This window comes from Anabrus simplex, chromosome 7 (assembly GCF_040414725.1).
Source record: "Anabrus simplex isolate iqAnaSimp1 chromosome 7, ASM4041472v1, whole genome shotgun sequence".
Taxonomy (NCBI): domain Eukaryota; kingdom Metazoa; phylum Arthropoda; class Insecta; order Orthoptera; family Tettigoniidae; genus Anabrus; species Anabrus simplex.
Genome location: NC_090271.1, coordinates 278,498,211 through 278,515,932, shown reverse-complemented (window position 1 = coordinate 278,515,932; position 17,722 = coordinate 278,498,211). Strand labels below are relative to the sequence as shown.

The window sequence follows — 17,722 nt, the reverse complement described above, 5'->3', positions numbered from 1 at the left end:
CAAAGTCCAAGTTAATTTAAAATTTTAGCAAAAGTTATATTTTTCAAAAAATAACAAGTTAACAACTTTTCACTTAGTGAAATAACAATGACATAGCAAATTAGAAACAAGACTTAGAAGGATCCAAGATTTCTGAACTTGAACATTCTTGGGTTATGAGCCCCTAGTTTGTACAATTTTACAAAGAATATACATTAACCCAAAGAGCAGAAATCCCCTAATACCTGGAGCACTTGCTCCCAAAATTGCAATCGCAGACCTCCCAGAGGCAATTTTACAACACTTAGAAAAAGAGCTCACGCGCTCTCAGTTCTCAAGCCTATTCCAGGCAACACAATATGAAAATCTAATAGTCACTGGCCTTACAAGGCACTATTTACAAATAGCCATCTTATTACACAGAGGTATCTAGTACTTAACCTACGGGGCCTTAGTGAAAAAGAACAGGTTCAATAAACGGCCCGAGTACAACCGGAATGGAGTCGAAAATTGAACTCCCAAAAGAAATTTAAAAACCTATAGGGCACTTGGCCAACGAAACAGGGGCTAATCCCAAACTACTGAGGTAGCCCGCATGGAGATAACTTCAATACATTGCAGAAACAAATGCGGTACCTCAAACCAAGATGAAGGGGTGCTCGAGAGGGTATATCACTCTCTATCCCCGGATTACAGTTAAAGATTTATGAAATTTCACACGAGCCGAACGGAGAATTGCATTTTAAGGAAGTTGGTTACTTAATTAAAGTTTCGAACCTTTCTCTCGGGTTAAACTGGGGAGTTAGCAAAAGTGAAGATGTTAAGTGGCCATACCTTGTCGGAGTACTGCTGCCGGATGAAAGAGGCGCCTCCCGCCTTCTGCTCGACACACACATACTTAGTTAGATGTTGATCAAATGGCCAAGAGACGTGAAAATCCGCGGTTTATAAACCCTCGAGGAAAGTTCGAGACCTTTGATGAATAATCAAGAGACACCCACAGAATTTTATTGGTCAAATTTAAAAGTGGCCCTCAGAATTGAAGAAGAATTACAGGATTGGTTGGAAATTAATTACAAAAATTAGGTATTGGCTGGATCAAAACTGGCGGAAAGAAAGGATAAATATTGCCAACCCAAAAATAAATGAACATCAATTAGTAAAAAAAACTTATGAATACAAAACTTCTCAAAACAAAGTTCTTTCACTTCACACTTATGTGCATGATTATAGTTTTCTAGCAGTGACATCTATGAAAGAGTGCCCAAACTTCTTGATGAACGGAAAACAAAAACAAGTTGAAATTCACACAGTACTGGAAACTTCACAATAACAAAAATTATGGTAGTGACATCTTCTGAGTAAAGGTTTAAGTAGGTCTAGTTTCAAGTTCAGTGTTTCTCCTGTAGAAGAGTTCCTTTAGGTGCAAGATTTAAATGTGCGGCATAGAGTTGTACCTCCCGGTACAGTAATAATAATAATAATAATAATAATAATAATAATAATAATAATAATAATAATAATAATAATAACAACAATAACAATAATAATAATAACCATTCGATATTGGGTGGTGTGAATGAAAACGAGTCTAGGAGAGTGAGGGTGTGCTTGTTGAGTACCTGAGTGTTTTCCTCCCGATGCGCATCCACTCTGCATTTGCGGTACATTCGACTGTCTGGAGCAGCCACTCCGTGTCACTGATCAAGGTCATGCACGTGCCCTGTACAGTATGTAACACCTTAGACTGTGATAACACTTTGATGACTTCCAGGTAGTTCAATGCTTAACAGGGCTGACAACAGTGTGGAATTCCAGTCCGCTTTTATCTCCCTTTTAAAGGAACATACAACTATGTTTTCAAAGTCACAGTTACCGGATAAGAAGCACAAGAAAACAAGTGCAATAAATGCAGTTCAGTGTGAACTACTCGCTAAATTTAACTTAAACATTTCTGTCCAACAACTGTCTGATTTGCTGAATGGTCAGCATTGAGGACTTCGGTTCAGAGGGTCCCGACTGGGTTGGTGATTTTAATCGCCTCTGATTAATTCTTCTGGTCCGGAGACTGGGTGTTTGGGTTTGTCCCAACACTTTCCTCTTCATATTCGCACAACACACTACACTACAAACTATCACAGAAACACGAAGTAGTGATTACATCCCTCCATCTAGGGTTGGCGTCAGGAAGAGCATCTGGCCATAAAACAGGGACAAATCCACATGTTCGACACAATTCGCATCCAGAACCCAACAGAGGTGGGAAAAGCAGTAAAGTAGAAGAAGAATTTCCGTCCAACAACTGTTGGTAAAAGAAATTACAAAACAAGAAAACAAGACTGAAATATAAAGTAGAATTAAAGCGTACAGGAAACAAATGCATATCGCTAAAATAATGGGAGAAGCGGCTGATGAATGTGATGCAGGGGGGGGGGGATAACCCTACCATCGGCCGTCTGAAAGGTAGGAAATCATAGCCTGAATATTACGACATTAATAAATTGAGGAAAACTGTAGGCCTATAATGTAAATGACAAACATTAATTATGATGAAAATAATATATTGACAATTGAATGAAATTTTTAAGGAGTCAGATCTGCAGGACCGGATCAGTTGTCCGTGCGGTTAAGGGCGCGCAACTGTGAGCTTGCATCCGGGAGATAGCGGGTTCGATCCCCACTGTCAGCAGCCTTGAAGATGGTTTTCCGTGGTTTCCCATTTTCACACTGGGCAAATGCTGGGGTTGTCCCTTAATTAAGGCCATGGCCGTTCCCTTCCTACTCCTATGCCATTCCTATCCCATCGTCGCATAAGACCTATCTGTGTCGGCATGATGTAAGTGAATTTTAAGATCTGCAGAAGTTGTCATCCTTTCGACTTCCTACAGAGGCGTCATAACTCTGCAAACATCGAAGTTTCCAAATTCGGGAGTCATAGACAGATTCAGGGTGTGATACATCTACACTGGTTGAATTCTTCCTTTCCATTGCAAGTGGCCTGTACATTAATGCTAGGGACGCCTTTTCTGTAAATGTAGCCATTCATGAACATGTGGCTTCTGAATTTGTACATGAGTACAGTCTACAGTTCCGACAGCATAAGAGAAGCTCAAACGTTCTTGCCACTTAGCCCGTGCTTCCTGCATCTAAGCAACATTTGTTGGAATTGTTGGTTCAGTTGGTTTTTGAAGGAAGTGTAAGTGGTAAGAACGGTAGGGGTAGACCAAGGTATGAATATGATAAGCAGATTAGAGCAGATGTAGGATGTAGTAGTTACGTAGAAATGAAAAGGTTAGCACAGGATAGGTTGGCATGGAAAGCTGCATCAAACCAGTCTATGGACTGATGACTCAAACAACAACAACAACAACAATCTGCTTTCATTTCTGTTCATGTCAAAACCTGCGAAAATGTTTTTGACACAGTTCTCCGAGATGTCTTCACCAACTCCATTCTGAAACCCAGGGTCACCAACATAACGCAAGAAGATTTACATTTTTTCTTCATTTTAGTGCACCACCTCTTGTTTCTTTGGAGTGCCCAAGGAAATGCTCCGCTAACCATTCAGCATGCTCCTTCAAAATCCACAACCTGTTTCCAGTCATCTGACTGGGTCAGGAATGGAATGAATGAAGCGGTGAGAATAGGAATTGTGCCGGCTGCCAAAGCCTGTCGCACTCCTCTGGGGCAATGATTAATGACTAACAGATGAAATGTAATGATATTGGAGACTGCTGCTGGAATGAAAGATGACAGGGAAAACTGGAGTACCCGGAGAAAAACCTGTCCCGCCTCCTCTTTGTCCAGCACAAATCCCACATGGAGTGGCCGAGATTTGAACCACGGAACCCAAAGGTGAAAGGCCGGTGTGCTGCCGTCTGAGCCACGGAGGCTCTTCAGCATGCTCCTTACTGGACCTTTATAACATCCTGTAATCAAGTTGAGATAATTCTCTGCGAAGTTTATATAATTTTCTTTTCCTATTAACCACCACCATTACCTCTGCCATGCTGTTGAACTTCACACTATCATTTCGAGTCACCTACTGAGTTAGCTCAAGGAAACATGAGCAGGCGCTTACCGGAAAGAGTGCCTGCTTTATCTTTATTCACCAGAAATCTGGAGCGCCCACTCTGCTACTCGAGCGACTGGAGTGTCTGCTCAAGGTCAAAAGTTTGCTGTGAGTGACTGCTTCCGACAGGCGGTTTTTATCCACCTCATTGCGAGTGCCTGCTCTAAATTAGCGAGTAGAGAGTGCGTGCTCATTTTTATTCACACCACCCATTGGCATTATTTACCCATGGGTTAAAGAATATTGATTTCAAGTTATATCAGACTATTACACTTGTGTCAATATCCCTGCTATAACTTGAAACAATTTCAACAGTTTATCACACTCATCGACTTTGCCTTGGTTGTAGATTGTATCTTCTCTCTTCTTCGACGTAGCTGGATGTGCTCTCCTCATCTTGACCAGCTCGTGCCGTGTCGGGGGTCAGTGTTGCCTTGCTGCCAGCCTCTTCCTTGATGATAGTCAATGAGTTCTCCTCATGATGACCAGGTTGTGTTGTATCATTAGTACCCTCTCCTCCAGGTGGACCTGTGGCAGTACCAGGCTTACTCTGTATGCACAGCGGTTGGGTGACTCGCCGCAACTGCGATGCGTGGATCTTGATAGGATGGTTGGTCTTTAGTAAGTAGACCCCATGGCCCAGCTGCTTATCCACCTCGATGGGACCAACCCACTTAGGTGCGAGACCCATGTGAAACCCTCCAATCTTATTACTGACTGGGTGGTTACATTGCAGTACTTGTTGGCCTGTGTAAGGGATCTCTTCTTGGCCAAAGCTTGTTTCTCCTCGATGTTCTGCTGCTGATGCCACTCTACTAGGGAAATAGCTGCATCATCTTGACCAGTGGGTGGTGGACAAATCTCCCAATCCCTGGTGCCGTATAGCTGTTCACAAAGGAACAGCTCCGCTGGGGAATAGCCTGTGACACGGTTGATGTATCGTCATAGGGCAAAGATTTACTTCAGTATCTGATGGTCCCACAGTTCTTTGTCTATTAGGTGGACCCGAAGCATCCTTTTTAGCTCCTGGTTCCGTCGTTCCGTTGGATTGGCCCTTGGGTTGTAGATAGTGGTGGTCCAGTGCTCCACACCCCATTCTGTCATCATTTACTGCCACTTCCTTGTCGTGAACTGACTCCTGTTGTCTGACAGAATGTACCATGGATAACCATAGCGGCTGAAAACGTCATATTGTAGAAGGCTGTTGATGTGCCATGTTGTGGCTTCTGGTATCTTGTATCCTAAAGGCCTCAGTCCATCTTGTGAAGAGGTGTCCTGTTTTACCCTGTGGTGTTCTAGGGTAAGGACCCTTCAAGTCCAGGGCTGTGACCTCCCAAGGGCGTTGTGGCTGTCTTCCTCGCTGACTGGAATCTGCCTTGCTGTTCACGTAGTCCAGAATATCTTTCTGCATGTTGACCTAGAGGAATGTTCGTCAGATAGACTGATATGTCTCTTTACCTCCTGTGGATGCCCGGCTTCCATGCTGTCATAGAACATCTCAAGGATGTCCATCGTGTGCTGTCTAGGGATCACCACTATTGCAGGTGTGTCGGAGAGGTGTGATCTGTACATTAAGAGACCTCCGTCAACCTGGAAGTTCTTGTAGCACATCTTTAATTCCCTCGGGACAATTCAACTATCGGTGATCTGTCTCCTAATCCACTGCATCATGGTCCTACAGAGCTTGTCTTGTTCTTGCCATTGCTTAACTTCCAGATCAGGTTCCTTCTTGATGGTCATAAGAACAGGTTCCTTGGGTTCATTCCGGTGTTTTTGTGGAAACTCCCTTTCGACAGTGGTTCTCCTAGCTTCAGATTCCATTACCGGGTGTGCCTTGCCTTGAAGCTGTATTAACTGGATATCTACGTCGACTTCCGCATCCTTATGAGTCCGGCGATTACTATCGTGCCAGGCGACCCTCAGACGTCTGTCTTTTCCCAAAAAACTTCATGAGCTGCATAGTCCATGATCACCTTGTATTCTACCAGAAAGTCATGACCTAATATGATGTCAGGTATGTTGTGAATCACTGAGACAATTTGCAGGTCCATGCATTTAGCGGTTGGCTGGAATAGGTTACCCCATCCACTGCTCCCACTACTCTTCCGAGATGGCGAGACTTCATGGGCTGGTAACAGTCCCATTTACAAACAGGTGACTTGCTTGGGTGTTGAGTATGGCTGAGAAATTCTCGTTGCCTATCTTCAGAAGATAGCAGGGCGGGGTTGGCCTGTTTTGCTCACAATCTGACCAATCCCTCTCCTACTTTGCCAGGGTTGCTTGTCTGTCGTGCCTTGAGGTGCATTCCTTTTTCACGGTCCCATGCCCCCTTAATCCAGAATGGGCAGGACCTAGTTTCTCCGGGGTCAAGTTCGAGCACTTGTTCTTCAGGTGTCCCGTTCTTCCACACTGGTAGCACTTCCTAACCGATCTGGTCTCTTCCGTAGCTTTGCTCATGTGTTCCTCCTCCAACTGGGCGATGATTCTACGTAGATCATCAAAGGATCTCGGTTCTGATACTTTCACTAGGGGCTGAATTTTATCGTGGAGTAGCTCTGTGATGTCTGGTAAGATTTCGTTCTCGCTGCCTTCTGGGTGCAGACGCTTGAAGAGCTGGTACTTCTGTAGGACAAATGTGCTAGCTCTCATGGTGGTGGGTTGTGCCTCAGTCAGTAGCTTCCTTTTCACAGAGCTCTTCACCCCTTCGAAATTGAATCTAGCAAGGAATTCCCTCTTGAAGTCCACTCAGTTTAATTTTGTTTTTTGTTTTTGCTAGTGGCTTTACATTGCACCGACACAGATAGGTGTTATGGCGACAATGGGATAGGAAAGGCCTAGGAGTTGGAAGGAAATGACCATGGCCTTCATGAAGGTACAGCCCCAGCATTTGACTGGTATGAAAATGGTAAACCATGGAAAACCATCTTCAGGGCTGCCGACAGTGGGATTCGAACCCACTGTTTCCCGGATGCAAGCTCACAGCCGCGTGCCCCTAACTGCACGGCCAACTCTCCCGGTCAGTTTAAATTTAAGCCCTTCAAGTTTTTCCACCAAGTAGCGGCTTGCCCTTTTAACCGCGATGTGACGAGTTGAACAAAGATGTCCTCCGGTAGATTAGTCCATCCTAGTAGACTCACTGATCCCTCGATGAAGCTAGTTGGATTCTCTTCCAGTCACTCAAGGAATTCCGGAAGGCTCTCTATAATCACCTTTGGGTCTAGGTGTCCTGTATTCCCGGTTAGGTTTGGGGGGTATAGAGGCACGGCGATAGGTCCTGTTCGAGGTAACCCATCTTCTCCCTTGATGTTCGAAATCTGGTTTTTCTATCTTCCTTCAACGGCAGAAATACGGCTTCCAAAATTGCCCTTGAAGGTAGAAATTCTCCCCTCAACCTCTTGTTTTATGCCGGAAACCTGGGTTTCCACCTCCTCCTTGAGGTTTGTGATGTCCCCTTCCAGCTGGCTTACCCTACTATTGATCTGCTCAACCTGTTCCTGTTTTGGCATGTTGTCCAAAATCTGCTGCGTTAATCGATTGGTAACATCGCTAATTTGGGTTGAAATTTTAGCATTTACAGTTGAAATTTTCGATTCTAGTCCCTGTTCTACTTTGTAAACCTGCATGTGACTTGACTTACTGACTTATTTCCTTTAATTCCACGTGGAACATAGGGCCGCGACGAAATTTCTCCAGCTTGTTCTATCTACCGCCAATGCTTTTACCTCCCTCCATGTCTTGTTAACTCCAGCAATCTCCTTATTATGGTTCTCTTCCAGGTAATCCTCGGTCTGCCTTGCCTGCGACTGCCTTGTGGATTCCAACTCAATGCCTGCCTTGTGATACTCTCTTGTGGTCTTCTCAGGGTGTGCCCAATCCATCTCCATTTTCTTCTCATTATCTGTTCCTGTATGGGACTTTGACTTGTGGCCTCCCAGAAGTCTTTGTTTGAGATAGTTTTTGGCCACCATATTCTCATAATGTACCTCAGACACCGATTTATAAAAGTCTATAACCTTGTGGTAATGTCTTTGGTCACTTTCCAGGTCTCACTTCCATACAGTAACACAGATTTAACATTTTAGTTGAATATCCTTAGCTTTGTTTTTATACGAATGTGAGGGGATCTCCATATTGGTCGTAACTGTGCAAAAGCTCCTTTGGCTTTATTTATACGACTCACCACATCTCTAAAAGCACCTCCATCCTGGCTTACCATGCTTCCTAAGTAGCAAAATTCCTCTACCCTTTCTGTATCCATTCCATCCAGAGTCAAGTTGTAATTGTTACGATGGTTTATGCTAATTTCTTTAGTCTTTCTGTTATTAATCTTTAAGCCTACTTCTTTAGCTTCTATTTTTAAGTCATTCAGTTTGATTTCCATGTCCCGAAAACATTCTACAAGAAGACAGAGATCATCCGCATAATCCAGTTCTTCCGATCGGTTATTTAATCCCCACTGAATGCCACGCTTTTTATTCGTTGCCTCTCTCAGCATACAATCCACTGTCATGATAAACAAGATTGGCGACAGTAGACATCCTTGTCTTACTCCAGATTTTACAGCAAAAGGTTCAGACAGCTTCCCTTTATGTTCTACTTGACAAGTATATCCATCATACATTGCCTGTGTAAGACGGACTATCTTTTGTGGAATTCCGAACTTTTCCATAGCCTTCCACATTTTCCTCCGGTTGATAGAGTCAAAGGCCTTTTCAAAATCAATAAAAAAGTATATACAGAGATGTCTGATACTCAGCAAATTGTTCAATGATTAGCCTTAGTGTGTTAATCTGATCCACAGTAGACCGACCTTCTCTGAAACCTGCCTGTTCTTGACGTAGTCTCTTGTCAACGACTATGCTTATTCTGTTCAGTATGACTCTTGACATCACTTTTCTCCCATATGAGAGCAACGTTATTCCCCTCCAGTTATTGCAATCTGAGAGGTCACCCTTCTTCGGTATCTTGATGAGGACACCCTTCTTCCACTCCTCAGGGAGGTGTTCTTCGTTCCATATTAGTGTTAGAAGTGGCTCCTTGATTTCCGCTGTTAAATCTGGATCTACCTTTAGGGCTTCTGGGATAATGTTATTTACACTGGGTGCTTTGCCACTCTTCATTTGTTTCACTGCTTGTGCAATCTCTTGTCGTGTTGGTGGTTCTACCGAGATGTCTGGATACTCCAAAATGGTTTCATCTTCTTCCGTTCTCGATTCCTCACCAAGATTATTGAGTACATCCATGAAGTGATGTCTATATCTTTCCAATTGTGTCTCAGATGTCAAGGCTACTCCGTTTGCATCTCTGATTGGTTTCTGCCCTGAAAAGTTCCACCTCGAAAGCTTTCTCGTAATGACATGTACTTCTTTGCTGTTGCCGACTCTTGCTGCTGCTTCTGCTTGTGTTGCCAGTTGGTCTGTAAACACTTGTTTATCTCTCCTCACTTTCTTCTTAACCTCCTTGTTGGCCTCCCTGTATTTTTCCATTGTTACTGCTTTCTGGTTTCTTGTTCTACTGGAGTTGACAAGTGCCTTGCACTCTCTTCGCTTTTGGATTGATTCCCAAGTGTTATCCGATATCCATTCTTTCCTCCCTGGCTCTCTGTAGCCCACTATCTCTTCACATGTGTCATGAAAGAGTTCCTTGACTGTGTTCCGTTTGGTATTTACATCTTCATCTGGTTGTTCGGCAAGGACTTCAAACCTGTTCTTCATATGTACCTTAAATTCATTTTGCACTTCAAGTTCCCCAAATTTCCCGGAATTGAAACGTTTCATTCGTACTGCTGCCCCCATCTTCAATCTAACATCAGCAATCATAAGGTGATGGTCACTGCCTACATCTGCTCCACGTTTATTCCTCACATCTAAGAGTGAATGTCTCCATCTTTTATTTATCACCAAGTGATCAATTTGGTTTTCTGTGCGGAGATCAGGCGACACCCATGAGATCTTGTGGCAGTTCTTATGTGGAAACAATGATCCACCTATAACCAATCCAAAATTACTGCATAGGTCTATGAATCTCTGGCCATTATTATTTTCTTCTCCTATTCCGTGTCTATCCATGATGATTTCTCTTCCTTCATTTTCATTACCAATTTTTGCATTTAAATCTCCCATCAACACCACAATGTCCTTCTTCTTTATCCCTGCCGGTGTTGATGTCAGCCTATCAAAACTCGTTCTTCTCTTCTTCTGCTACCTCTGTTGGCGCATAGCACTGTACTATGGTCACAGGTCTAACTTTGGTTCTTATTCGTACAATAATTATCCTGTGTGATACAGGGGTCCATTCCATTATGCTATTTTTTGCTTTCTTTGTGAATAAGACACCCACTCCACTTGAATGCTGATCATTTTCTTCTCTTCCAGAGTAAATGAAGACACCCCTCTCTTCTGTCCTCACCTCTCCGTAGCCTGTCCATCTTGTTTCACTCAACCCAAGTATCTCCAGTTTATACCTTTTCATTTCTGCCACTACTTCTCTCAGTCTGCCAGTTTCATACATAGTTTTAACATTCCAGAATCCGATTCGTGTTCTGTATTTCATTGCCTCGTCTCCATAAAATCCGGCCGGTATAAATTTCGTCTGGTTTCTGTAATAAGTTTAATTCAGGTGTGCGAGTTATTAGCCCACAGCACCCTAAGTCCAGTGGAGGGGCTGCCTCCTGCCTGCGCTAGACCGCAGGATTTTTCTGTAGGGGTTATCTCCCTTAGCCTTTAAAGATTCCTCTTTACCACAAGGCAGTGGTTTCATCTTTATTTATCGCCAAGAAGAAGTGTTGCCTCATCCGCCAGCTTCGCCGTACCAAAGGACCCCTTCTCCGCCGTTGCTGCCATTGAGGTCTTCAACAGAGCCCCGTTAGCCGTCACTTTTCAGAGTTCCTGTAGGGCCTTCACAGCTACCGTAGCGGTCATGGGGCACACACAGTCCCCACTATACATCACCCCTACAGGCAATCCCCTACTTCATGCCGTTGCCCACCTCCCACGATGTGGACAAGGGGTTGGCCTTGTGGGAGGCAAACCTTCATGTACACTTGTGATATTTGTCCGGTTAAAACTGAGTTAGCTTGAGAAATTTTGTCTGAACTTTTGTCATTTACTTCCATTAAGGTGGAATTAACTCTTGAATCAACGTCTGAGATTTTGTCATTTACTTTCGAAATTTGATGTGTTAAGGTGGAATTGAGTGTCTGTATCAAGTTTGTTAACTTAGAGCACATTTTAGTAATATTTACCTCGTCTTCTGGTGTTTTGTCTGATGTGTCATCGACCTCGAAAAAAATTTCGGGATCTTTGCCTTTTTCAAGGAGATCTTCTCATAACTGCGTCTGCAGTGATTTCTTCTTGCCGTTCATCGCAAGATTTCTCTTGGCGAGTTCGTCTTTGAGTTGTTGTATGGATGTATTTTCTACTATAACTTGCATTTCTTTCTAATTCGCACTTACACTCGTATTGACTCGAAAATTATTCTTACGTCCTCGTCACGGTCGCCCATGATGTATCCACAAAGGCACATAAAATGCTGTCAGTTGTGTACACTAATTTATTTACAAATTATTTTCACATTAAACTCATGTCAATAAACCACCATTTTGAACAACTGCTTATCGCGAAGCATAAGAAGAAGAATGCATTAGAGGCATGTCTACTACCAACTCAACAAAACCAATTCACATACTTCAACACTCGCTAGCACGACTTCTACACAAGTCTCGTCAAAACAACTCTTGTTACAAAATAACTCCCCTCCACAGTCAAGACCGCCTCGTTATATATGTGCCCAGCCAGACTTCGAGAAGAACCTTTCTGCAATCTTCTAGTATCAAAGATACGTCATTCTGGATATTACAGTGTGTTGCACAACATTTTAGTGGATTATACATAATATTTAGACGTAATAATGAATTCTATACTATTAATTACGGGTTCTTACATTAACTAAACTTATATTAATATATATATATATATACATGTTTCATGACATAACCTCACAAATAATATTGTAAATAATAATAATAATAATAATAATAATAATAATAATAATAATAATAATAATAATACTGTTACGTGTCATCCCCGTGGTAGCTCCTTTCGGTATTTCCATGAAGGGACTGGTGACTCAGACGATCTGGAATCTCCCAGCCGGCCTGTAGGATAGGGCCGGCCTTCCTGTGTATTGTTCTTGGCGGCTGGCTTACCTGTGAGTTTTTTTTTGAGATTCAACGGCAATGTTCTGTCTCCAGTGACCATTCTGCCGAAATAATAGAACAAACACTCCCAGAGTCTAATAGAGCGGTAACGGGCTCACTATTTAATTCCACTTTCAGAAACGGTACAAGTGCAGGGGTCTCCGCCGCAATCCTCAGGCATTCCTTGGGGCATTCAAGTGCGGATTTAGAAGAATTTCTACCTTATTCCGAGCCTGAGCTTTCGGGCGATTTAATAGGGGCTAAGCCTTGCAAAGATGAACACACTGACTCAGCCAGAGAAACTAGTCATTTCCTATTATTTGAGTTGTGTGAGGTTGCACCAGAAGTTGAACAGGAGGGGGTGTTATTGGCATTAGGGCAGTTCTTGGCAAGGTGATTGAGCCACACTTGAAACATCCTTGTGATGACCTTGCTCCATTCTTTGTCCCATTGGTTTTAATCAATGGGCACTTATTACGCAGATGATCTGCCGATCTACAATCATAACATTTGCGGGGGGTGGAAGTTCGGCGAGGTGAAGGCCGAAAATTACTAGAAAACGGAGGGGGCTCCTTAGCGACTCGTAATGTGTCGGCATACCTAACTCCTTCGTCTGAGACAGCCATAGCTTCTAACTCGGCAAAAGTCTGTGGGTGCGACGCAAAACACAAGTATGACCTGTAGGGTGGTGAAATCCCTTCCGCAATAGCCTGCACTATTTGATCTTTTGGGAAATTAAGAGCAAATACCCTAGTGTAGAACTTTATATCCTGGATGAAGTCTGCGAGATTTTTATCCAGTTGCTGTACTCTGTATAGTACCTTCGAATTAATGATGACATAGCTCGAGCCGGAATGAAATTCGTCAGGAGGTGTGCATGGAAGTCTTCAATAGAGGATTGTTCAGCAATGGCTCTTGACTGTTTTGTCCGAGAGGACACCTATGGAGTAAGGGTAAATAATTTGAAGAATTTGACAAGGAGAAAGAGAAAACACTAGAGCGTGACCTTAGAATTCAACTAAGAACCTTAAAAATGCAGTTACCTCATTAGTAGAATTAATCGAGAATTTAGATATTCCCCTAAGTAACATTGCCAAAGGGTGAGGCAAATTACTAAACCCAGGTGACATAGTAGGTAACGGCCTAAGACGTGAAGAAGCTTCAGAGACAGCATTATTTAAAAAGAATGGGGGAAATTGGATACGACGATCCGACTCATTTCCTAATGGGGCAGAAGTTTGTTGAGTTGCCGCAGATTTTCTACCTTCTTCACCCTTGGAAGAATCCTCCTCACTTATAATGTTTACAACAGTGGCCTGGTCGGTCTTGGGGGTAGCTGCCCCAGTCAACAATTGATTAACTTTACTGGACATTCTTGATAGATGATCAGTTTAATTACTTGCCTCCTTAGCATGAATTTCCTTTAATTTTAGGGACAATAGATCGCTCATCCTGTTATAAAAGTGGAACAATCTTGCCTGCACTCTCTTAAGTTGGTTAGCAGAAGGATCACTCACTTCAAAAAAACTAACTACGGATGCTAGCTCCGTGGTGTTGTCCGTGATAGTGGATAGAGCCTCATCAATGTCCTTCTGTCCCGAAGTTGGGAGGCAGATAGGTAATTCAAGGGATTCCTTAAGCTTGGTGGTATCTGCCGCAACCGTGCCTCCAGATTGAACATTTCTAATAGATAATTCGTAAATTAATTCCTCCTTGCGCATGTAGACGGGATGGAGGACTTCGCGAGGGTCGGACATGATGACAAAAAATTTACAAATTTAGATAATAGGAAAGGAAAATTCCATCAACTGAGAAAATGGTTGTTTAGTCATCAAAAGGGGCTTAATTGAGACTCGCTCAACCACGCTCTGCTACCACTTGTTACGGGGTTACCCGTGGACTAGCAGAGGTGAAAGAAGGTGCCAGGGTGAATGGGTCTAACTACAAATTCATGAATTGATTAAAACTTTATCAAAGGTTATATTTCATTAAGATTTCAGAAATCAACAACAGAACTTTAACAACTCTTCACTTAGTGAGATAACAATGACATATCAGGTACCATGACAAAGTTTAGACACAGCAAGAAAATCCAAAATTTAGTGACTGTTTTAGTAATCGGGGATTCCAGCCCCTCGCTTCACAATTATTGAGCACTCAGTTCAAGATTTACAAAGACACAAAATTATACAAGGGCAGAAATCCCTCAATACAATGGAGCACTAGCTCCGTAATTTACAAAATCAAGCCTCCTGGAGGCACTTTTATAACACTTGAAAAAGAGCTAACGTGCTCTCCATTTTCCAAGCCTCTCCAAGGCGATATCAGAAAATACAATCACTTGCCATCAAGGCACAACTTACAATTTGAAACGGGGGTATCTGGTACCCAACCTATTGGGCCGTAGCAGAAAAGAAGGTTAAGTAAATGGCCTGAAACGCAAATGAAAGGAGGCGAATACTTGCGCTCCTAGATATGAACACTTACAACCTAAAGGGCACTAGGCCGATGAAACAGGGGCTATTCTCAAACTATGGAGGTGACTTGTATAAGAAGAAATTAAAGACATTACGAAAAGGAAGAAAACCAGTTAGAAAACGTAGTCACCTCAAACCAATATGAAGGGGATCTCGAGAGGGTAAATCACTCTCTATCCCCGATTCACAGTTAAAGATTTATGAAGTTATTACATAAGCCAGCAGAAGTTACATTTACAGAAAAGTAGGTTACATCGTTAAAGTTTCGGACCTATCCCTCGGGTTAAACTGCGGAGCTAGCAAGAAATAAAGATGTTAAACGGCCATTACCTTGCTGAAGTACAGCTGCCTGATGAAAGAGGTGCCTCCCGCCTCCTGCTTGACGCACACACTAAGGTAGATGACTATCAAATGGCCAAGAGACGCGAAAATCCACAGTTTATACACCCTCGGGCAAGGTTCGAGACCTTTCATGAATAATCAAGCCACGCCCTCTCACTTTATTTTTACCTTAAAGTTACACACAAAATCGAAGAAGAAGCCTGTGATAGGCCGAAAATTAATTACAGAAATTAGGGATTGGCTAAATTCAAAACTGGCGGAAGGAAAAGATCAATGTTGCCAACCGAAAAATGAATAAACATAATTTAGTTAGAAAAAACTTATGAATACAAAACTTCTTTAAATCAAAGTTCATCCACTTCGCACCAGGGTGCATGATCATAGTTTTTGTAGTGACATTTTTGCAGAAGGTCCAAACTTCTTGATAAATGGTAAACAAAACACGTAGAATTTCATACAGTACATCAAACTTCAAAATAACAAAATTTCATTAGATTTCTGTAGTGACATCTTCTGAGTAACGGTTTAAGTAGATGTAGTTTCAAGTTCACTGTTCCTGCAGAAGAGTTCTTCTTTTGGGCGCATGATTTAAATGTGCGACCTAGAGGTGTACCTCCCAGTACAGCAATGATTAATGAATGACAGATGAAATGCAATGATATTGGAGAATGTTGCTGGAATGAAATATGATAGGGAAAACTGGAGTACCCGAAGAAAAACCTGTCCTACCTCTGCTTTTTCCAGCACAAATCTCACATGGAGTGACCGGGATTTGAACCATGTAACCCAGCGGTGAGAGCCCGGCGCGCTGCTGCCTGAGCCACGGAGGCTCTTAGAACCACTAATAATATAAATATTTGAGAATTACATTTTAGGCCTTCCCCTAAACTACCATTTCACTCAGCGTGAATAGAATTATTTATGGCGTGGCTTATAGCGACTTATTCCCCCGACTTTGCATACCAATTTAAGTAAGATACAGCCACTAATATCATAAATATTTGAGAATTAAATATTAGGCCTTCCCCTAAACTACCATTTCACTCAGTATGAATAAAATTATTTATGGCCTAGATTGTGGCGACTTAATCCCCGACTTTGTATACCGATTTTCATTCAATTCTCTTCAGTAGTTTTCTTGTGATTCTTGAACAGACAGACAGACAGACAGACAGACAGACAGACAGACAGACAGACAGACAGACAGACAGACAGACAGACAGACATTACGGAAAATTAAGAAGTGCATTTCCTTGTTTATGTGGACACGACTGATACAGATACCGTCCTCTTTGAATTCTGAGCAATGTACAGACAAAACTCTTTTATGTACATATAGATATAAAAAGGAGAGGGATAAGAGGTAGCTCTATCGCTGGCCTATGCCTATAGCTATGTCCTCAGTTGTCTCATTAATAAAAATAAAAGGATATTTTCATGACAATACTAATTGATGTTTTTCTTTCCCATTAATGTTTGTAAAGAATTTTCTCTTTTCATTATTACATTTTCTCTTAATTTTTGTATATTTTCATGTAAATTTTTTAGATATGAAATTTGAGATTAATAGTGTATATATATTTTTAATAGATATTGTTTCTTCATTTGTAGCTCCTGTTCGATTTTCTGGCTTTCAAAAATGACATAAGCTTCTGGCGCAGTAAACAGAATTTTGTCGGTCTTTCCACCCGAACTGTGGCATGGCGAGCCTTCAGCCAGGGTGTGGTATTCTTATACTTGTTGGATGAAAATACAACTTTCCTGGTGGTGATACCTGCTGGTATAGCTACTCTTATAGAGGTAAATATTTAATCTTTCTAATCAAGTATCAGTGAATGAAAATCCTCAGCCTGTTTCCAGTCATTCGACCAGGTCAGGAATGGATAATCTAATATCAGTATGTTACTTAATTTTAAGAAGTAGGAAATAATGAGGGCCAGCATTATTGTTAAGGCCCTGGTTTGATGTTTACTGAATTTTGAATTCATTTGTAGAGTAACTCCAGAGTGAGAAATTTTTCATTTTGGTATAGCGAACCCATGTTAAGTTCTTGCTTATTGTATTTGAAGTTGTTCTTTCTTATGCATTGTATATCATAAATATAGGTACATCTAAAAATGTGTTCATTTACTTATCAGACATGTTTCTGTTTTTCTGGAAGTTGTTTTATAGAAGGCACGTCAATATATATATTTTTTAAAACGTTTCTTAATATAAGAATGTACTTTGATAGATTAGAGGAAGATGCACATATTATATACACACTTCTTCTTCTTCTTCTTCTTCTTCTTCTTCTTCTTCTTCTTCTTCTTCTTCTTCTTCTTCTTCTTCTTCCTCTTCTTCTTGCTCCATATCCGAGTGGATGTTGGCTGTCATCAGGGCGATCTGGTTCTTGTTCTCAGCAACTAAGAAAAGAGTGGGGGTACTGAGTTCATACTATTCTTGTAGATTCCATAGTCAAGATATTCTCCTTCTTCCCCTACTTATCCTTCCTTCAATTTTGTCATTTTGAATTATATGGCCAAAGTACTCAAGTTTCTTCTTCAACACCGAGATTCTAGTAACCTTGACTGCGAGCTAGTTTCATAAGTTTCAACAGATGTCACCAGCCAAACACGAGTTAACCGCAATGTGTTAAAGAACAAAACTTGCAAA

At 41.9% G+C, this 17,722-nt stretch overlaps 1 protein-coding gene across 3 annotated transcripts in view; it reads left to right on the top strand.

The window, feature by feature from the left end:
- The window catches only part of LOC136877546 (lipid scramblase CLPTM1L), a 306,831-nt gene that overhangs the window by 137,904 nt on the left and 151,205 nt on the right, over positions 1–17,722 (top strand). For all 3 annotated transcript variants that reach the window (XM_067151673.2, XM_067151672.2, XM_068228675.1), the window contains one exon: positions 16,679–16,867. In XM_067151673.2, the coding sequence (XP_067007774.2) occupies positions 16,679–16,867 (189 nt within the window). The remainder of the gene's footprint in view (positions 1–16,678; positions 16,868–17,722) is intronic.